The sequence below is a fragment of the Macaca thibetana genome, chromosome 12 (genome assembly GCF_024542745.1).
Source record: "Macaca thibetana thibetana isolate TM-01 chromosome 12, ASM2454274v1, whole genome shotgun sequence".
NCBI classification, from domain to species: domain Eukaryota; kingdom Metazoa; phylum Chordata; class Mammalia; order Primates; family Cercopithecidae; genus Macaca; species Macaca thibetana.
Window position 1 is genome coordinate 108047827 of NC_065589.1, and position 23626 is coordinate 108071452.

The 23626-nt window shown below is 39.2% G+C and overlaps 1 protein-coding gene across 11 annotated transcripts in view; it reads left to right on the forward strand.

Moving 5' to 3' along the window:
* Positions 1-23626, forward strand: part of ZRANB3 (zinc finger RANBP2-type containing 3) — a 304975-nt gene that overhangs the window by 191958 nt on the left and 89391 nt on the right. For all 11 annotated transcript variants that reach the window (XM_050750964.1, XM_050750966.1, XM_050750961.1 and 8 more), the window contains 2 exons: positions 3034-3205; positions 4929-5045. In XM_050750964.1, the coding sequence (XP_050606921.1) occupies positions 3034-3205; positions 4929-5045 (289 nt within the window). The remainder of the gene's footprint in view (positions 1-3033; positions 3206-4928; positions 5046-23626) is intronic.

A 23626-nucleotide genomic window follows, 5' to 3' on the forward strand; every position in this document is an offset into this window, starting at 1 on the left:
TTATACAGACATACATATATACACACATCTACACACCTACATAATCCTTCATACCAAACATATTACTCTGAGACTTCCATTTTTAATTTAACACATTATCTTCGACATTCATCTTACCCCTTACATAAAGATCTAAATGATTCTTAGGAATAGTTGCTTAATAGTCCATAGTTGGCATGCCCCACATTTTATTCAACCGTCCCCCAAACAGTGGATCTTCCCATTTTATACATGTAGGAATTGAGAATTAAGAAAAATAAAGGCCAGAACCTAAAGTTAGGAATGTTACCTAGTCCCAGAATCTCCTGCTTTTTGTGTAGCTGCCCCCAGCACACACACACACACACACACACACACACACACACACAAAATAGTGTGTAAATAGCATAGGAAAATAATCCCAAGAAATATATTTAATATAATTTTTATATTATTAGGTAAAAGTTGGCTTTTAGTAAAGCAAGACTTTGGAGTCAGACTGCCCAACTTCAAATCTCAGCACCACTATTACTATCCATGAGATGTTGGGCAAATTCTTCAAATTCAGCAAATTTAAAGAGACTAGGGGTTTACAGGTGGCACCTCTTCTAGTCCTCTCTAATCCCTCTTACTTCCCCTTTACACCCCAAACATGAGGCTGGGGTTTTGGGAAATATGGTGGTGTTACCAGTCTTTAGAACAAATGCCACCACTCCAAGCTGTAGATGAAAGAGATGTGGGTGGGGAGAGTGGGTAACAAGAAATAATTCCTCTAAACCATGGTTCATACTAGGCATATGGCTTAGGATCAACCAGTGGCATAAGACCCAGGAGGCAACTAGCAAAAACTTATCTCAATAGTGTACCCTCTCCTGCAGCAGTAAGGAAACCTCATTGTTACAGACTGGGTCCTAGCATTATGACACCCTGAAAATAGATTGCTCAGACTTCAAAACAGATTTGCATTTTGGGAGTACAACTATTGGTACTCTGCAGGAGGCAAGTGTGGCTATGTGGTTAGCCTGTTTGAAGACACTTGTATGTTGTCTTTGCCAGCATGTAGCAGTCATACCAAAAGACCTCCAGCTAGCATACTGTACACCTGTACAATGTCTCATGTAAGTGGAGAGTGTGCTTAAGAATCTGTTTTAATGGCAAACACTGCATTTTCAACAAAACAAAACAAAAAACACCACCTACCAACTTCTTCCCAATATTGATAGTTCTGAATGTTAGATTTTTTTTTGTAACCATGTGATCAAAATATACCTAAGTGTATGAATGGAAAAATAGGTGCAGAATAGGTGTTGGCAAGTATTTTCCCATTTTTATTAGTGTGTGAATTTTTAATATAAATATGGGGACACAATACATTAAAGGAAGTCAAAATATTTTAATGAACAAGTTTCAGCAATTTAATTTATAACAATTATAAGTAAATCCATTAAAATTTTTATATAGTGACAGCACTTAGATTTTTTAAACAAGTAAATTTCTTTTTGATGACAACTAAGTGGTATGTGTATAATTTTATCATACAGTAGTTTCCATTCATTCACTATAGTTATGTAATTGACTCTACATGCAAGTATATCTTTTTTTTTTTCTTTTTTTGAGATGGAGTCTCGCTCTGTTGCCAGGCTAGAGTGCAGTGGCGCGATCTCGGCTCACTGCAACCGCTGCTTCCCGGGTTCAAGCAATTCTTCTGCCTCAGCCTCCTGAGTAGCTGGGACTACAGGCGCACACCACCACGCCTGGCTAAATTTTGTATTTTTAGTAGAGACAGGGTTTCACTGTGTTGGCCAGGATGCTCTCGATCTCTTGACCTTGTGATCTGCCCGCCTCAGCCTCCCAAACTGCTGGGATTATAGGCGTGAGCCACCGCTCCCAGCTACAAGTATATCTTTTTTAATATTGTGTGTATTGTTTATGTTTAATATTTATTTTTTAAAAAGCTAATAAATAAAAATGAGTTTCACATTTCTCAAATTGACACCTATTTATGCTAAAATGCACCCAGTATTTTTTATCCAGTAAAATGGATAGTTACTTAAATTATTAATATTAGTAATCATAATCCAACCTAACAGGAATTTTTTATTTGTTAATTATTCTCTAACAGCTGTTTTCAATAGTGGGTAGTATGGACCCCTAAGAGATGATTGGAAATTTTATGGGGTGGTATTTTGGTTGTCACATTGATAGGGATGTATTATTGGATCAATTGTCGTAACGTGTAAGTTCAATTGATCCACTAGATTTCAACCCTTCTCTTAACATTTGTTCACAGTACTTGGCACTTCGAGCTTCTGATTTTCTCAAAAGTCTAGAGAGTAACTTGTCTTTTGCAAGCAGTTTAAGTTATCACTTCCTTTCTTTTGCCAAGTCAGTTACCACTTGTCTGTCTGCATTATGCCTTCTAAATATTTCTTCGAATCACTTATTCTCTGATGTCTCCTCTCTCATTCTGTCTTTCATAGTAGTTTTTGTGTTCTTTTATTTTATCCCTTTGCTGTCAATGCAGCAAAGGGTTGGAAAGGAAGAAGTATTTCAAAGGAAGAAGAGACCACCGTGTAATCCATCTGCTATGCTTTAACAGCTCTATTGGAGATCATATCTCCTCCTAGAGGGCACAGAAAACGTTCTGGGTGGTTTTGGTTATTATAATGACTGGCTGATGCACTGGCAGTTCATGCCTACTTTATGGATAGATCTGCTAAAACACCACCATGTGTGAGCCCACCCAAAATGCCAATGACACCCCCATTTACAAACAGTGACCTAGTGCAATTCAGAGTCATCAGTTCATCACAGCCTTGTATTAACTCAGTGTAAACAGTATGCTTAGACACTAACATCTTCTCTAGTTTAGAGTAGTGTCAAATCTTATTCATTACTGTTTTTCAGGCTGAGCTTTTTGAAACTAATGTTCATTCAGAAATAACAATGAAAACAGTGTCATGGCTCCTTATTAAAAGGAAGAACACATTGGATAAATTGTTTTCTTAACTCCAGCATTCAATTTTGCTACATGTTTTGTCTTCATTTTAACAGATATTTTGGTAAAAGACCTCAGTGGGATTGTAGAGGGGCATCAAATCTTAATGAACTTCACCAGCTATTAAGTGACATAATGATTAGAAGATTAAAGACTGAAGTTTTAACCCAGCTACCCCCTAAAGTCAGACAGCGTATTCCATTTGATCTTCCATCAGCAGCAGCCAAGGTGAGAACCCTTGCTTGACTGAAAGTCTAACTTTAAATAATTTTGAATTATACTATTAAAGATGATACATATTTCATATTTCACAGAAGGAAAGGTTTGCTTTCTTAAAATAGGTTTAATTAATAGAGCCTATAAATTGGTTTTGTATTTCAGCAAGAAAGCAGGAAGAATTCAATTTTATTCATCAGATACATAAAAAGACAAGGTAACCTAGTGGTTTAAGAAAAAAAGTATTTTTGCTGAAAAAAGAACTTCAATTGCAACAGAGATGTAGTATTAAGAATTCTAAATATCGGCCAGGCACGGTGGCTCATGCCTGTAATCCCAGCACTTTGGGAGGCTGAGGCGGATGGATCACCTGAGGTCAGGAGTTTGAGACCAGCTGGCCAAGATGGTGAAAACTCGTCTCTACTAAAAATACAAAAATTAGTTGGGTGTGGTGGCACGTGCCCATAATCCCAGCTACTCGGGAGGCTGAGGCATGAGAATCAGCTTGAACCCAGGAGGCAGAGGTTGCAGTGAGCCAAGATCACACCATGGCACTTCAGCCTGGGCGACAGAGTGAGACTCCATCTCAAAAGAAAAAAAGAATTCTAAATAGAAGGTGTGAAACCCAATAATTAGTGAGGGAAATTGGGGTCCTTGCTCTAGAATTTCTTTTTAAAGTATGAATAACTGTCTTCTAGAATAACTTCATGCAGCCCTATTCTTGAAATTCTGAAACTCTGTGATCATGTTTAAGACGTGAAATTCAGTATATCAGAAAACCAGTTTACTAATCCTTACCTAATCCTTATCCATGTTTATTTTTAGGGAATGCAGTATTTGAAATTTCTGCAAATCTGAAAATGACTTTATTAACAGTTTTTCACTGTTATCTTGAAAGCATATGAGCATTTTGTAAACATTGAGCAATGTTACTTCTAAAATAAGAACAATCTGATTTTCTTATCTATTATTTTAGCATTAGAAAGAAAAAATAAAATGGAATCAACATGATTGTATTTTTACTTGATATTAATTTTATTTAATATTCTCCATCTTTATTTAAACCAAACCACATCTTTTTACAAAAGTACTTAGCTGCTGTATACATTTTTACTACTCTGCTTTCTTATGTTTCTTATGTCCACTTTACAGAATGCATCTTCTTAAGAAGTTATAGGCCAGGGCCCGGTGGCTCACGCCTGTAGTCCCAGCACTTTGGGAGGCCGAGGCGGGCAGATCACCTGAGGTTGGGAGTTCAAGACCAGCCTGACCAATATGGAGAAATCCTGTCTCTACTAAAACTACAAAATTAGCTGGATGTGGTGGCGCATGCCTGTAATCCCAGCTACTGGGGAGGCTGAGGCAGGAGAATCACTTGAACCCAGGGGGTGGAGGTTGCAGTGAGCCGAGATTGCACGACTGCACTCCAACCTGGGCAACAAGAGCGAGACTCTGTCTCACATACAAAAAAAAAAAAAGAAGAAAGTATAATTGTTTGATTTATGCTGTTAGCAGAGGGCTTTGTTTTCACCCACAGCTTATCATTGGTTTCTATAATTTTGAAAATGTGACTGACTTACCTCTGCGTTGATGTTTTTAAATGAACATGTTGGAATCTTTGATAATTTTCTTTTTATATCTTTCTATAGAGAAAAGGAAAAATGATTCATGATTGCATTAATTTGTTCTGTTCATTATGCTATATTCCTAAACAATGTTATTTTTTCCCACATAGGAATTGAATACCAGCTTTGAAGAGTGGGAAAAAATAATGAGAACTCCAAATTCAGGTGCCATGGAGACAGTCATGGGGTTGATAACTCGCATGTTTAAACAAACTGCTATTGCCAAGGTACTCTTTGCTGGGCCATCATGTATTTGTCTTCATACAAATTATTCAATGTTATTTTACTGTTTTTAATTAAGCAAGTTATTTATATATTGCAGAATTTCTTTGCTGTTGTTTAACTCTTTTTTTTTTTTTTTGAGTTGGGAGCCTCACTGTGTCACCCTGGCTGGAGTGCACTGGCATGATCTTGGCTCCCTGCAGTCTCCACCTCCCAGGTTCAAGCCATTCTCCTGCCTCAGTCTCCCAAGTAGTTGGGACTACAGGCACATGCCAACATGCCCAGCCTGTTTAACTCTTTTTTTATGGAAAAATTCAGACATATTCATATTCCAACCATATATTTATCTTTTCCAATATACAGGTATATTTTGATGCGAGAGGATACTATACATTATACTTTCTCATTTAAATTATATATATATATATTTTTTTTTCCATCTTTTTCTTTCTTTTTTTTTCTAAAACAGAGCCTCACTCTGTTGCCCAGGCTGGAGTGCAGTGGCTCGATCTCAGCTCACTGCAACCTCCACCTCCGAGGTTCAAGCAATTCTCCTGCCTCAGCCTCCCAAGTAGCTGGGATTCCAGGCATGCTCCTCCACGCCTGGCAAATTTTTTATTAATACTTTTAGCAGAGATGGGGTCCATCATGTTGGCCAGGCTGGTCTTGAACTCCTGACCTCAAGTGATCCACCCACCTTGGCTTCTCAAACTGCTGGGATTACAGTTATAAGCCACTGTGCCCGACCTATATTCATCTTTATTATTAGTATTCCCATGGTTTTACTACATTATTACTGCAAATAATCTTTTTTTATTTGTCAGTCATCTTTCTTTGATATTCCATGTTCAGTGCCCTACAGAGGTAATTTTGCCACTTTCTGTTTGTCTAAAAGTGAAAAATATAGGATTTTAGAATTTGGTAAAATTAGTATAACTGTCAAGTAAACTTATCATATATTTGTGGTAGTTGTTTTTTTTACCACCATGGTAGAACCTGTAAATACTGACGAGTGTCACCCCTCTTGATTCTGAGATTTTTTTGTAACGTAATTTTTTAAGATGAGGATTGTTGAGGTATATTTACATAGAGTGAAATTTATCCTTTTAAAATGTACAGTTGGGCCAGCCGTGGTAGTGTGCATGTAGTCCTAGTTACTTGGGAGGCTGAGGAGGGAGGATCGCTTAGCCCAGAAGATCTTAGCTACCATGAGCTATGATTGTGCCACTGCACTCCAGCTTTGGCAACAGAGCAAGACTCTGTCTCTAAAATAAAATAAAATAAAACAAAATGCAACACAATATAATACAATACAATAAAAATGTGTGGTTGGATGAGGCTTGACAAATGTGTATAGTTAAGTAACCACCAGTACCATGAAGATAGAGATATTTCTGTCATGCCAAAAAGTTCCCTCATGTACCTTCGTAGCATTTCCCCTCCACCCATCCCTATACCTTGGCAATCACAGATATGCTTTCTGTCACTATAGTTTTACATTTTCCAGAATGTCACAAAAATGGAACAATAGCATGTAGCCTTGTGTCTGGCTTCTTTCGCTTAGCATAAAGCTTTTGAGATTGATTCAGTTTGTTGTATATGTTATGACTTTTTCCTTTTTATTGCTTTCCTTACATCCTCCAATGTATGGGAACAAAACTTAAAAAAAATGTTTTTGAGAGATAGAGTCTTGCTCTGTCACCCAGGCTGAAGTGCAGTGGCACAATCATAACTCACTGCAGTTTCAAACACCTGGGCTCTAGGGATCCTTCTGCCTCAGCCTCCCGAAGCACTGGGATTATAGGTGTCAGCTACCTCATCTGGCCCCTAAAATTTTTTTTTTTTTTAATTCCTTCACCAATTAATGGACATTTGGAATATTTTTGTTTTAGACTATTGTAAGTAAAAGTGATATAATCATTCACGTACAGGCCTTTATATAGTCATATATTTTCATTTTCCTTGAGTAAATACCTGGAAATAGAACTGGTAAGTCATAAGAAAAGTATAGATTCCACTTTATTAAAAAAAACTGCCAATTTTTTTTTTTTTATTTTTTATTTTTTTTTTTTTTGAGGCGGAGTCTCACTCTGTCGCCCAGGCTGGAGTGCAGTGGCGCGATCTCGGCTCACTGCAAGCTCCGCCTCCCGGGTTCCCGCCATTCTCCTGCCTCAGCCTCCCGAGTAGCTGGGACTACAGGCGCCGCCACCACGCCCGGCTAATTTTTTTGTATTTTTAGTGGAGACAGGGTTTCATTGTGTTAGCCAGGATGGTCTCGATCTCCTGACCTCGTGATCCGCCCGTCTCGGCCTCCCAAAGTGCTGGGATTACAGGCTTGAGCCACCGCGCCCGGCCAAATTGTTTTTCAAAGTAGCTATATTATTTTGCATTTCTACTGACATTGTATGAGAGTTCCATTCGATATCTTTGTCAGCACTGGGTATTGCCATCTTTTTAATTTTAGCCATTCTTGTGGGCATGTAGTGGCATCCCATTGTGCTTTTAATTTTTCTTTTCCTGATGACTAATGGTGTTGACCATGTTTTTCGGTGCCTTTTGTCTATTCATTTTCTTTTGTGAAGTATCTGTTCATATTGAGTCCATATTTATATGGGGTAATAAGAACTCTTTATTTTGGAAACAAGTTCTCTAATATACATATCTTTTACAAATATGTCCTCCAAGTCTATGGATTTGATTTCTGTTTTATTAACATTGTCTTTCAGAGAACACAAGTTTAAAATTTGGAACCAACCTAGTATATCAATTTTTTTCTTTTTTTTTTTTTTCTTTTTTTTTTTTTTGTATTGTGAGTCCTAAGAAATTTTTGCCTAAGTTCACAAAGATATTCTCTTATATTTTCTTCTAAAAACGCCATAGATTTAGGTTATCAGTCATGTGCTACTTAATCAAATTTCAGTCAACAAAACAGCACATATACAACGCTGGTCTCATAAGATTATAATAGAACATATATAGAAACAATAAATGGCACTTAACGTTGCATTGCAGATCAAGTAGAAGAAATAATTGGTATTCAGTAATGGTGCTAGGTCCTTTGGTTTTTCATATGAGAAAAATATATAAATAAAAATACATATACCATATAGGTTTGTGTAAGTACACTCTGTGATGTTCTCACAATGACAACATTACCTAACAATGCATTTCTGAGAACATACCCCATAGCTAAGTGATAGATGACTTAGATGTAGATCTATAAACTATTATTTTGTAGCATATAATTCTTTTATGCTACAAAAATAAAAAAATCAGAACCTCTACCTTTATTTTGTAGCATATTATATGCTACATATAATACTACATATAATATGTATAATATGTATACTACATATTATATGCTACATATAATATGCTACAAAATAAAGGTAGACGTTCCGATTTTTTTGTTTTGATTTGTCGTTTTACATATGGATTTTCAATTTCAAGTGACTGTTACAACATTCATTAGAACACAAAAGACTATTTTGCCCTCCTTAAATTTCCTTGGCACCTTCATCAAAAATAAATTGGCAACATATGTGTAGGTCTGTATGTGAACTCTATTCTCATTTATTGGTCTATTCATCAGCTTTATATACAATGACTTGATTACTGTAGCTTTATAATAAGTCTTGAAGGCCAGGTGCAGTGGCTCACGCCTATAATCCCAGCACTTTGGGAGGCCGAGGCAGGTGGATCACTTGAGGTCAGGAGTTTGAGACCAGTCTGACTAACATGGCAAAACCCCGTCTCTACTAAAAATACAAAAATTAGCTGGGCATGGTGGTGCACACTTGTAATCCCAGCTACTCAGGAGGCTGAGACAGGAGAATTGCTTGAACCCAGGAGGCAGAGGTTGCAGTGAGCCAAGATCATGGCACTGCACTCCAACCTGGTCAACAGAGCAAGACTCCATCTCAAAAAAATAAATAAACCTTGAAATTATACATTGTTTACCTTACTATATTCCTTTTCAATATTGTTTTGCCTTTTGTACGTCCTTTGCTTTTCTATATGAATTTTAGAATCAGCATTTTAAGTGTATACAATTTTGTTGGAATTGTGTTGGATCTGTTGACTAATTTGGAAGAATTACTTCTGAATAATATTTAGTCTTCTAGTCCCTGAAAAGAGTATCGTTCACCTTTAATTTATCCCCACAACGTTCTCTAGTTTTTTGAATACATTCTGTTAGATTTATCCATAGGTATTTTGTGTCCTTTTATGCTCCTGTAAATGGCATTTTTTAATGTAAATTTCCAAGTTTCTGTTGCTAAGTATAAAATTATTATTGATTTTCATATAACCTTTTATTCTATGACCTTGCTGAACTCCTTCTATTAGTTCTTGTGGATTTTTGGTTAATTCTAGAAGATAGAAGATCATTTTGCCTGCACATAAAGACTTTTATTTCTTCCTTGTAATATGTATGCCTTTTATTTATTTGTTTTGCCTATTACGTTGAAGGAAGACTAGTACAATTTTGGATAGAAATGATAGGACTGAACCGCCTTACCTTGTAGCCAGTCTTAGGGGGAAGGCATTTAGTCTTTCACCATTAAATATGATGTTATTGCGGCCGGGCACGGTGGCTCATGCCTGTAATCCCAGCACTTTGGGAGGCTGAGGCGGGCGGATCATAAGGTCAGGAGATCGCGACCATCCTGGCTAACATGGTGAAACTCCGTCTCTACTAAAAAATACAAAAAATTAGCCGGGCATGGTGGCAGGCGCCTGTAAACCCAGCCACACGAGAGGCTGAGGCAGGAGAATGGCATGAACCCGGGAGGCGGAGCTTGCAGTGAGGCGACATCGTGCCACTGCACTCCAGCCTGGGCAACAGAGCAAGACTTGTCTCAAAAAAAATAAGAAATAAAAATAAAAAATGATATTATTACTAAGGTTTTCATAGATGACTTTTCTTATGTAGAGGAAACGTCCTTCTTTTTCTGGTTTGTTTAAAGAAGAGATGGAACATATGAACTTTTTTTCCTTTGGTGGAGAAGGGGAAGAAGAGGTGGTTATTATAAAAGTGGATATGAAGAAAATAGCTAAAGTTCTAACACTGCTGTAAGTGAAAGAACTAGGCTTTTATGAATGTTCACCCAGGCGTGGTGGCTCACATCTCTAATCCCAGCACTTTGGGAAGCCGAGGTGGGAGGGTCCCTTAAGCTTAGGAGTTCAAGATCAGGCTGGGTAACTAACGGAGGAAGACCTTGTCTCTATTCTATAAAAAACAAACAAAAAAAGAACAAAATTTTTTCAGAAACAAAATTTAAAGAAAAAAGAAAGAAAGTTCACAATAAAAGGGGTCCTGACACAGGGGAGTTTATACCCTCTCACTAGCTTTATTTTCACTGGCATCTACCAGGTGCTAGCTGGGAGTCCTGAGAACATATCCGTTAGAGGAGCACAAGTTCAAAACTGCCTGTTTTCAATACCCCTTTCTTACACTAAACAAAAGCCTTAAGCCATTGTGGAAGAGGCAGAGTACCCCCTCCTCCAACTTCAAAGCCTGGTCTGTGATGGACTGCTTCTGCTGGTGGGATAGGGACAAATGCTGCCTACCCCTGGGGAGTGGGCAGGAAACCCTGTTGGACTCAGGACCCTGCACTGATATAAAGCAGAGATCTGTTACTGCCAGGGGAGAGGCAGAGACCTCTTTAGCACCACCTGCAGTTACAAGACATAGTTTTGTTAGCGGTGAGGGGCAGGAACACCAAGAAAGTCCCACCCCCAAGGCTCAGCTGCAGCAAAAAATTTGTCTTATGCTGAGTTGGTACCAGGAGACTTGAAAGGTCCTCCAACCCCCACTAAGAACTTAACACTGAGAAACCTTCAAGATCAGTCTACCACTGGGAAAGAGAGATACCCCTCTATAATACAGGCATGCAGGACTACTGAAAGCTGAGTGTGGCAGGAACACTTAGCAAAACCCTTGACACACAGTATTACAAGGTAGAAGTATCCCATTGCTGGGGGAATTTGAGGTTCATGGTGCTCCAGAGGTAAATGTAACAAGAGAACCTAAACAGAACTCAGTGCTGACTATATTCACTCAGTCCCCTCCCCCACCATATTATCACCACAAAGGAAGAAGCATGCTCAATTCTGGATGTAACTGTCATTTCCTCAGTCTGTACTGTCCTTCTACATATAACTCCTAGCATTCAATAGAAATTGCAAAATAACAAAAAAGACATTTAAAAAAACAACCATTGCCAAGAGATAAAGCAACTGATAAAGCCAGATGCAGAAATGACCCACATTGTAGAACTATTAGACAAAGGCTTTAAAATAGCTCTGAATAATATGTTAAAGAATCAAATTTTAAAGATAAACAATATGCATGAAAAGATGGAGAATTTTAGAATTAGTATGAAAATTATAAGACAGTAAAATGGAAATACTAGAAATAGAAAACACAGTATCAGTTATAAGCCAATAGTAGAGATAAAATATAATCATAAAAAATCTGGCCGGGTGTGGTGGCTCACACCTGTAATCCTAGTGCTTCAGGAAGCTGAGGCAGGCAGATGGCTCAAGCCCAGGAATTCGAGACCAGACTGAGCAACAAGGCAAAAACCCGTCTCTACTGAAAATACAAAAATTAGCTGAGTGTGGTGGTGCATGTCTGTGGTACCACTACTCAGGAGGCCGAGGTGGGAGAATCACTTGAGCCCAGGAGGCAGAAGTTACAATGAGCTGTGATCATGCCACTGCACTCTAGCCTGGACAACAGAGTGAGTGAGACCCTGTCTCAAAAATTAAAAAATAAATAAAATAGAATAAAATTCATTCATTAAAACATTTGGCCGGCACAGTGGCTCACGCCTGTAATGCCAGCAGTTTGAGAGGTTGAGGTGGGAGGATTACTTGAGGCCAGGAGTTAAGAGACCAGCCTGGCCAACATGGTGAGACCCCATCTCTACTAATAAATACAAAATCAGCTGGGCCCAGTGACTGATGCCTGTAATGCCAGCACTTTTGGAGACCAAGATGGGAGGATCATTTGAGGTCAGGAGTTCGAGACCAGCCTGACCAACATGGCGAAACCCATCTCTACCAGAAATACAAACAATTAGCCAGGTGTGGTGGTGCTTGCTTATAATCACAGCTACTCGGGAGGCTGAGGCAGGAGAATTGCTTGAACCCAGGAAGCGGATGTTGCAGTGAGCCAAGATTGTGCCACTGCATTCCAGCCTGGGTGACAGAGTAAGACTCTGTCTTTAAAAAAAAAACAAAAAACAAAAAACAAAAACCAGGTGCAATGGCTCACGCCTGTAATCCCAGCACTTTGGGAGGTCAAGACGGGCAGATCACGAGATCAGGAGATCAAGACCATCCTGGCTAACACGGTGAAACCCTGTCTCCACTAAAAATGCAAAAGAAAAATTAGCCGAGTGTGGTGGTGGATGCCTGTAGTCCCATCTTCTCGGGAGGCTGAGGCAGGAGAATGGCCTGAACCCGGGAGGCAGAGCTTGCAGTGAGCTGAGATCGTGCCACTGCACTCCAGCCTGGGCAACAGAGCGAGACTCCATCTCAAAAAAAAAAAAAAATGTCAGATATAAAAAAAGGATAAAAAGGGACAAGGAAAGCCTATGGAATACCATAAAGTGTCCAAATACTTAAATTTGGGATATTCCAGAAGGAGAAGAGATGGACAAAGGCATAGAAAAATTATTTAATTATATAATAGTTTAAAACTTACCAAGTCTAGCAAGAGCTTTAGACATCCAGATACAGGAAGCTCAAAGACTTATCAAATAGATACAACCTGAAAAGGTCTGCAAGGCACATTGTTGTCAAAAGTCAAAGACAAAGGGAGAATTATAAAAGCAGCAAGAGAAAAACATCAAATCACATACAAGAGAATGCTCAACAGAGTAAAAGCAGATTTCTCAAAAGAAACCTTACAGGCAAGGAGACACTGGGATAATATATTCAATTTGCTGAAAGGAAGAGGAAAAAAGCTTTCAGCCAAAAATACTATACCCAACAAAGCTGTCCTTCAAAAGTAGAGGAGAAATAAAATATTTCTCAGACAAGGAAAAACTGAAGGAATTTATCATCACTAGAACAGCCCTATAAGAAAAGCTTAACGAGGCCGGGCACGGTGGCTCAAGCCTGTAATCCCAGCACTTTGGGAGGCCGAGACAGATGGATCACGAGGTCAGGAGATCAAGACCATCCTGGTGAACACGGTGAAACCCCGTCTCTACTAAAAAATACAAAAAACTAGCCGGGTGATGTGGCGGGCGCCTGTAGTCCCAGCTACTCGGGAGGCTGAGGCAGGAGAATGGCGTGAACCCGGGAGGTGGAGCTTGCAGTGAGCTGAGATCCGGCCACTGCACTCCAGCCTGGGCGACAGAGCGAGACTCCGTCTCCAAAAAAAAAAAAAAAAGAAAAGCTTAACGGAGCCCTACACCTGGAAAAAATTAATTACATCCACCATCATGAAAACACATGAAAGTACAAAACTCATTGGTAGGGCAGATACGCAAATGAGGAAAAGAAAGGACTTAAATGTTACTACTGCAGAAAGCCACCAAACCATAAGAGATAAAGAAAGGAACAAATATAGAAAACAACGATGAAACAATTAACAAAACGGCAGGAATAAGTCCTCACATATAAAACATAACGTTAAATGTTAATGGGTTGAATTCTTCACTTTAAAGATACAGGCTGGCTGAATGGATTTTTTTAAAACAACATCGCCCAATTGTATGCTGCCTATAAGAAATTCACTTCATCTGTAAAGACATATATAGACTGAAAGCAAAGAGATGGAAAAAGATGTTCCACACAAAGAGAAACCTAAAGTGAGCAGGAATAGCTATACTTATCAGAAAAAGCAAGCCTTATGTCAAATAGTAAAAGGGGCCAGGCACAGTGGCTCACACCTGTAATCCCAGCGCTTTGGGAGGCCAAGGCAGGTGGATCATATGAGGTCAGGAGTTTGAGACCAACCTGCAAACATGGTGAAACCCCGTCTCTACTAAAACTATAAACATTAGCTGGGCACGGTGGCACACACCTGTAATCCCAGCTACTTGGGAGGCTGAGGCAGGAGAATTGCTTGAACCCAGGGAGGTGGAGGTTGCAGTGAGCGCCGAGATCGCACCACTGTACTCCAGCCTGGGCGACAGAGGGAGACCCCATCTCAAAAAAAAAAAAAAAGAAAGAAACTTGAAACTGATTGTTTTAAAAGAATAAAACTTGTAAAACTTAAAAATAGAGAAGAAACAAATTTACCCATGTCAGCAGTAAAATAGAATAAAAAGACTGTCACTACAGACCCTATAGGCATTAAAAAGATAAGAGAATATCATTAACAACTTTATGTCAAGAAAGCCAACAAAATTTATATGAATATATAGATTCCATAAATATCACAGCTGACTCAAAAAGAAATTAAAAACCTGAATAACCCTGTATCAACTAGAAAAGTTCAATTCATAGTAAAAATCATCCTATAATGAAAATTTGAGGCCTCAATGGTTTCATTGCTATATTCCATTGAATAATGTAAAAAGTAAAACCAATTCTAAAAATTTCTTAGAAAACCAAAAAGAAAGAAATACCTCCCAACTAATTTTATAAATTCAGGATTACTCTGATACCAAGACCAGACAAACACATAATAAGAAAACTATAGGTCAGTGTTCTTAATGAATTTGAAAGTCCTTAACAAAATATTAGCAAATTAAATCCACCAGTATGTAAAAAAGTATACCAGCAATACAAAGTTTGACAGTGAATTAATCAATCACTGTAAATCATCACATGAACAATATAAAAATTAAAAACCATATGATTATCTCAATATAAACATTTGACAAAATTCAATATCCATTCATGACAAAACCTGTCAACAAATCAGGAATAGAAAGGAACTTCTTTGGCCAGGCGCGGTGGCTCACGCCTATAATCCCAGCACTTTGGGAAGCTGAGGCGGGCGGATCACCTGAGGTCGGGAGTTTGAGACCAGCCTGACCAACATGGAAAAACCCTGTCTTTACTAAAAATACAAAACTGGCCGGGCATGGTGGCACATGCCTAAATCCCAGCTACTAAGGAGACTGAGGCAGGAGAATCGCTTGAACCTGGGAGGCGGAGGTTGCAGTGAGCCGATATTGTGCCATTGCACTCTAGCCTGGGCAACAAGAGAGAAACTGCGTCTCAAAAAAAAAAAAAAAGAGAAAGAAAGAAAGGAACTTCCTTATCCTAATAAAAGGCAATTATGAAAACTTACATTTAACATCATACTTAATGTAGAAAGACTGATGCTCTTCCTCTAAGATCAGGAACAAGACGAGAGAGCCTTTCCTCATCACTTCTCTTTAACATTGTTCTGGTTCTAGTCTTAGCTGTGCATTAAGGCTAGACAAAGAAATACAAGGTATACATATTGAAAAGCGGTAAGTAAAATTGTCCATATTCACAGGCAGCATTATCCACATACAAAATCGAAGAGTGATTTTATCAAAGTCACAGAATTCATGTTCAACATGTAAAAATCATTTCTAGTTCCATATATCAGCAATAACAATTGGAAACTGAAATTTTAAAAATATGATTTGAAATAGCATCCAAAATCATGAACTAATTTAGAATAAAGTCAACAAAAATATGTACTGAAAACTACAAAGCATTGTTTAGAGCAAGTAAAGCAAACTTAAATAAACAACAGATAGATTATGTTCATGAATCAGAAGATTCAATATTGTTAAGATGTCGGTTCTCTGTAAATTTTTATATTCAATGCAGTGTTAATCAAAATCCTTGTAGTCTTTCTTGTATAAATTGACACACTAAATATAAATTTTTTGTGGCAATACAAAGGACTTACTATAGCCAAAACAATTTTGAACGAGTCATACTACATTATATAAATACTTAATAAGAAGTTAAATTAATGAATCAGAAAAGAGAGTCCAGAAGTAGAACCTCACATAGATTGTCAGTTGATCTGTTAAGAAAGAAGACAAGATAACTCAATGGGAAATTATAGTTTTCAATAATGGATAGTAAGACAATAGGATATCCATAAGGAAAAAAAGAAGTCTTGAACATTATTTCACACCAGACATAAAAATTAACTTGAAATGAGTCATAGAATTAAATATGAGAGCTAAAATTATAAAATTCTTAGGAGCATACATATGTAAAAATATTCCCAACTTTTGGGGAGGACAGTGTTTTATTTAGGATACAGAAAGTACAAACTTTAAAGAAAAAATTAAGATTAAAAACTTGAACACATGGTGGTAAAAAAAAATGTATGTCGTATGAAAGACACTGTTCGGAAAATGAAAATGCAAAACATAGATTGGAAGAAAATATTTTCAATATATTCTCCTTGTTTCATTTTCCCATGTCTTAATTTTCAGTTTGATCGTAATTTTTTGTTAGATCAGTGTTCATTGTTTACAGTATAATAACTCTGTTAAACATCTCACTGGTGAGCTATAATTAAATTTTTTTCTTTGACAACTATTGTTTTTCCTAGAGTTAATAACTATCTTGTTTTTTGCTTGTTTGCTTACTTAATTTTCTTTGTATATGATACTGAATACAGAATGCTTGCTTAAGGAAAAAGAACATACATGAGAACCTTTTAGATCATTTCTTGTCTGTGGTTAAAAAACCCTGGTTGGGGCCGGGTGCGGTGGCTCCTGCCTGTAATCCCAGCACTTTGGGAGGCCAAGGCAGGCAGATCACAAGGTCAGGAGTTCGAGACCAGCCTGGCCAGCATGGTGAAAGCCCCCATCTCTACTAAAAATACAAAAATTAGCTGGGCATGGTGGCGTGTGCCTGTAATCCCAGGTACTCGGGAGGTTGAGGCAGGAGAATCACTTGAACTCAGGAGGTGGAGGTTGCAGTAAGCTAAGATGGTGCCACTGCACTCCAACCTGGTTGACAGAGTGAGACTCCATCTCAAACAAACAAACAAAAAACCCTGGTTTGAAGTCAGAAGTGTTGACAATCAATAGGAATCTGGCATCTAATTCCTAGGATTCTTGAAGGAAAAGAAAAGAGAAGAAAAGTAGTTGTCCATAAATTAGGTCATGTTCCCAAAGATTAATGGCAGCAGCAGGCCAGTCCTTGTCTCACCAGTTCCCTAGAGTTTTTAGTCATTTTTCATTCCTTCTCTAATAGAACTTCTGTCGTCAACCACCTATGGAAATTGGAACTGTGTATTTCTATTCCTGAGCTACAGCCAGAAATAATTAATTCAAGCTATGACCAAATTGGAATTCTTAATACATTTTCCCCAGAAATATTACTGATATTTAGTAGAGTCTATAGTAACTGTGAATAATACAGTTTACCTACATTATAGATTAAATAGGCTTTGCAGGAGGTAGCTAGTTATCAACTACATTTAATATTGATTCTGTGAAAAAAATTAGTTTCAGAGTTCTCCCAAACCAGTTTGTAAATGAACTTGAAATACCACAGATTATGATTTGATTATTATATTGTACGTATACCAGCGTTGGTGCTTCCTTTCTTTGATTAAATGTTTTCCTATTAATTCAATACCTATTTATTGATTGCCTACTATGTAGCAAGGTGCTAGGGAGGTATGGTGAACACAGTGTCTTCCTCTCAAGGAACTTGCAATCTGTTGGGGAAGACCATGAAATAAATATTCAACTACAGTAGAGTATATTTAGTGCTTCAAAAACAGGATGCTTATGAAAGTACATGAGAGAAAATACCTGGCCCAGTCTTGAGGGTGCAAGAAAGACATCCCAAGGAATGAACAAATGAGATTTAGCCTGCCAGAGGGAGGGAGTAAAATAGGAAGGAGATGGGCTGGTGGAATGTATTTCAGGCGATTGAAACAGTTTGTGGAAACTCACAGAATAACCAGGAAAGACATATTCAGGGAACCAAAAGTAGGTCAACATGCCTGAAGCATAGTCCTAGAGAGGAGTTCTCCAGCCTGGGCAACATAGTGAGACCGCACCTCTACAAAAAATTAAACATGGCCAGGTGCGGTGGCTCAAGCCTATAATCCCAGCACTTTGGGAGGCCTAAGCGGGCAGATCACTTGAGGTCAGGAGTTCGAGATGAACCTGGCCAACATGGTGAAACTCCATCTCTACTAAAAATACAAAAATTAGCTGGGCATGGTGGTGCGTGCCTATAATCCCAGATACTCGGGAAGCTGGGGCAGGAGCATTGCTTGAACCCAGGAGGTGGAGGTTGCAGTGAGCTGAGATGGTATCACTTCACTCCAGCCTGGGCACACTCCAGCCTGGGCAACAAGAGTGAAACTCTGTCTCAAAAAAATATGTATTAAACATATTAATTGGGCATGGTGGCATGTGCCTTTACTCCCAGCCACTTGAGAGGCTGAGTTGGAAGGATCACTTAAACCCAGGAGGTCAAGGCTGCAGTGAGCCATGATCATGCCACTGCATTCTAGCCTGGGTGACAGAGCAAGATACTGTCTCAAAAAGAGGAATTCTGACTGAGATTAGGCTGGAGGTCAATGAGAGCTGTAACTACATTATGAAAGTCACAGTTCATAATTTGTAATTTATTCTAAAGGTTCTCAGCAGTCAGGTACAGTGACCTGGAGTAAAATAATCAGATTCGGGCTTTAGAGGAATAACTGTAGCTGTGTGGAGAATGTATTGGAAGCAATAACTAATAGGCAGAGAATCCACTTAGGATGCTCACTGATAATCTAGATGAACAATGCTGGTGATCTATACCAAGGTAGTGGCTGTATCATATCTTAACTGGGAAAGGAATAATTCAAGATAGATTAAGGCAGTGCAATCAGTAGACATTGGTGATTGACTGAGTGTGGAGGTGAGGGAAAAGGTCAAATCTAGATTTCTTGCTTGATCAACTGGGTTGATATTTCTGCCATTCATCAAAATTGTGAAAAAATAGGAGATACATTTTGTGCCCAGACCCCCATTAAGCATGATCTGTGCCAAACACAACAAGGTGCAGGCTGTTAGATAGTAAAAACTTTCTTTGTACTCTGTAGCATCATTTTAGAAATACTTTTGTTTTCTATGAATCGTTTGAAAAATTATGTTGAGGAATTTGAAGATAATTTAAAACCACCTGATGATGGATTTTTTTTAAATCTTGATAAGAATAAGAAGGAAAAATTTAAAGAGAATAATGAGTTTTCAAGTAAATAGATTGGTGTAAATATGCAGCTACTTATAGGATATGCTATTTTAAGGGCATATACTTAATTATTGCTTACAGTAAAATGAATTCCTCATTATTCGTGGTGTTTAATTTTTAAAAGGCTATAATTCCATAATAAATACATAAATGTATGAAGTATGAAATCTTGTTCTTGCCAAACTGAAGAAATGAATGCTTTCTCTATTGTTTTTTTTAAACACTGTTCACTAATTGTGGTTAGAGAGCATTGGGCCTAGAGAGTATTGGGTCATCTTTCCTCTTCCTTTGCTCTAGACGGAGATATGCCTAAAGCCTTCCAAACAAATGGGTCTCTATCTATCCTAATTTTATAGATCTTCAAGATAAAAGATTTCTTTCTCTGCTGTAATCTTTTCTTTGCCTCATAACATACACACTGTTCTAGGCAGACAAGAGGAAAGTACAGGGCTTCAAATTAGGTCATATCAGCAAATTAGGTCATATTGTTAATAAATTTTAATATGTACAGTGCTACGCTACAGAATTATGGTATTGGCATGTATTATTTATGTACTGTATAAACATTTATGCTAGTCTACCTTTTGAAGTACTTCTTAGGAGGACAGAGTATATTTTAAGTATGTTTATTATCTCCTTAGTGGTGTTATTAGATTATCAAGGTTTCTTTCTCAGGTAGTTCTTAATGAAAACAAATAATGGTAATGATAAATAGTAAATAATGATGATAGGGAGGGCTTCCAGTGGAAATGGGAAAGGGCCACAAGGAGAAGGAAACTTCCAGCTGAACTCTGTAATAATTTCGACCAAGTACAAATTTTCCTAGGCAGAAACCTGGGGAGGGGGATGGTGTTCGAGGGGGATGGTGCTCAAGCAGAATGGGAAGTGCAGATACAAGCACCCAAGCAGCTGTAGGCAGAGCAGGGGAGGCTTGTAGCCTGGGGCAAGAGCTGCCTGGATGTAAACTCAGTGTTGTTGGTGGAGCACAATGGGAGTGAGACTGGCCTTGCTGGCTGCCTGGGAGCTGAATGAGGCCTGTCACTGCAGGCGTTCCCCCACTTCCCTGGAGACCTGTATGACACAGCAGAGGCAGCCATAATCTCCCTAGGAACATAAGTCCGTTAGCCTGAGAACCACGCTCCCAGCCCCTAGGGTGGATGCAGCAGACCCAGCCCAAGGAGAGTCTGAGCTCAGACACAACTAACCCTGCCACCTGATGGTCTTCTCTACCCGCCCCGGTAACAGAAGACAAAAGACATAATCTCTTAGAATCTATGTAGTCCTGCCCATCTCCGGAGAAAGTGGAATACTTATCCAGGACTTCAGGACAAGCTTGTATGCCCCCTATTCTGCTGCAGCTGATGTTCTCTTGAAAGCGCCCCCTACTGGCTGTCGGCCAGCCAATCAAGCCATTACAGCCACTCAGAACAACCCTGCTCCAGAAAAGGAGGAAAGAACAGCTAATTCCACTGCCTGTAGCATCCTGGCTAACCAGAGGTCCTGAGTCTGTCCATGTGACAAATTCACTGCTAGCACAATCAGCATTCAGGAAAACCAGTGCACTAAACAAAACTACAACCAAGGACCCTCACAGAGTCCATTTCACTGCCTTACTACCTTCACCAGAGCAGGTGATGGTATGCACAGCTGAGAGACCTGAAGACCGATCACATCACAGGACTCTTTGCAGACACTTCCCAGTACCAGCCCAGAGGCCAGTAGCTCTGCTGGGGTGGCTAGACGCATGAGAGCAATAACAATCACTGCAGTCTGGCTCTCAGAAAGCCCCATCTCTAGGGGAAGGGGACGAGCACCACATCAAGGGATCACCCTGTGGGACAAAAGAATCTGAACAGCAACCCTTGAGCCCCAGATGTTTCCTCTGACATGGTCTATCCAAATGAGAAGGAACCAGAAAAACAATTCTGGTAATATGACAAAGCAAGGTTCTTTAACATCCCTAAAAAATCACACTAACTCACCAGCAATGGATCCAAACTAAGAAGAAATCTGAAGTGCCAGAAAAAGAATTCAGAGGTCAATTATTAAGTTCCTCAAGGAGGCATCAGAGAAAGGTAAAAACCGACTTACATAATATTTTGTTGTTGTTGAGACAGAGTTTCACTCTGTCACCCAGGCTGGGTGCAGTGGTACGATCTTGGCTCACTGCACCCTCTGCCTCCTGGGTTTAAGCAATTATCATGCCTCAGCCTCCCCAGTAGCTGGGACAACAGGCGCGCACCACCACACGCAGCTAATTTTTGTATTTTTAGTAGAGATAGGGTTTCACCATGTTGGCCAGGCTGATCTCGACTCCTGACCTCAGATTATGCACCCACCTCAACTCCCCAAAGGGCTAGGATTACAGGCGTGGGCCACCAAGCCCAGCCAATAAATTTTAAAAACAATGCAGGATATGGACAAAAAAGTCTCCAGAGAAATAGATATCATAAAGAAAAGACAATCATAACTTCTGGAAATGAAAGAAACACTTAGAGAAATATAAAATACACTGTAAACTTACAACAGTAGAATTGAACAAGTAGAATAAAGAACTTCAGAGATTGAAGACAAGGCTTTCAAATTAATGCAATCTGACAAAGACAAAGAAAAAAGAATTTTTAAAAATGAACAAAGCCTCCAAGAAGTTTGGGATTACGTTAAATGACCAAACCTAAGAATAATTAAGAATAGCCAGGTGCTATGACTCATGCCTATAATCCCAGCACTTTGGGAAGCCGAGGGGAGTGGATCACTTGAGGTCAGGAGTTCAAGACGAGCCTGGCCAACATGGTGAGACCCTGTCTCTACTAAACATACAAAAATTAGCTAGGTGTGGTGGCGCACGCCAGTAATACTAGCTACTTGGGAGACTGAAGCTGGAGAATTGCTTGAATCCAGAAGGCAGAGGTTGCCTTGAGCCGAGATCATGCCACTGCCCTCCACCCTGGGTGACAGAGTGAGACTCCATCTTAAAAAAAAAAAAAAGAAGAAGAAGAATAATTAAGAATAATTGATGTTCCTGGGCCAGGTGCGGTGGCTCACGCCTGTATTCCCAGCACTTTGGGAGGCCGAGGCAGGTGGATCACCTGAGGTCATGAGTTCAAGCGCAGCCTGGCCAGCATGGTGAAACCCCATCTCTACTAAAAATACAAAAAATTATCCGGGTGCAGTGGTATGCACCTGTAATCCCAGCTACTCGGGAGGCTGAGGCATGAGAATGGCTTGAACCTGGGGGGCAGAGGTTGCAGTGAGCCAAGAACACACCACTACACTCCAGCCTGGGTGACAGAATAATTGTTCCCTAGAAAGAAGAAAAGTCTAAAAGTTTGGAAAACTTATTTCAGGGAATAATCAAGGAAACCATCCCTGACCTTGTTAGAGATCTAGACATCCAAATATAAGAAATTCAAAGAACACCCAGGAAATTCATCGCAAAAAGATCGTGAAACTAAATCTTGAATCAAATCCTTGAAATACACCAAAACAGAACCTCCTTAAAGCATAAATCTCACAGGGCCTATAAAACAATGACACAATGGGAGGGGGAAGAAAAAAAAACCAAAAAACCAAACCCAAGGTATTCAGGCAACAACTAGCACTCTTAATAGAATAGTACCTCACATCTCAATACTGACATTGACTGTAAATGGCCTAAATGCTGCACTTAAATGATACAGAATGGCAGAATGAGTAAGAATTCATCAGGCTGGGCACGGTGGCTCACGCCTGTAATCCCAGCACTTTGGGAGGCCAAGGCAGGCAGATCATGAGGTCAGGAGATCAAGACCATCGTGGCTAACACAGTGAAACCCCGTCTCTACTAAAAATAAAAATTAAAAAAAAAATTAACCCGGTGTGGTGGTGGCCACCTGTAGTCCCAGCTACTCTGGAGGCTGAAGCAGAAGAATGGTGTGAACCCGGGAGGTGGAGCTTACAGTGAGCCGAGATTGCACCACTGCACTCCAGCCTGGGCGACACAGCAAGATAGTCTCAAAAAAAAAAAAAAGAATTCATCAACCAAGTCTCTGCTGTCTTCAGGAGACTCACCTAACACATAAGGATTCACATAAACTTAAGGTAAAGGGGTGTAAAACGATAGTCCATGTAAATGGACACCAAAAGTGAGCAGGAGTAGCTATCTTTATATCAGAAAAAAAACAGACTTTAAAGCAACAACAGTTAAAAGAGACAAAGAGGGACATTATATAATGATGAAAGGACTAGTCCAACAGGAAGATATCACAATCCTAAATACATATGCACCTAACACTGCAGCTCCCAAACTTTTGAAACAATTACTGCTAGACCTAAGAAATTAGATAGACTGCAACACAATAGAGGGGGACTTCAGTACTCCACTGACAGCACTAGACAGGTCATCAAGACAGAAAGTCAACAAAGAAACAGTGGA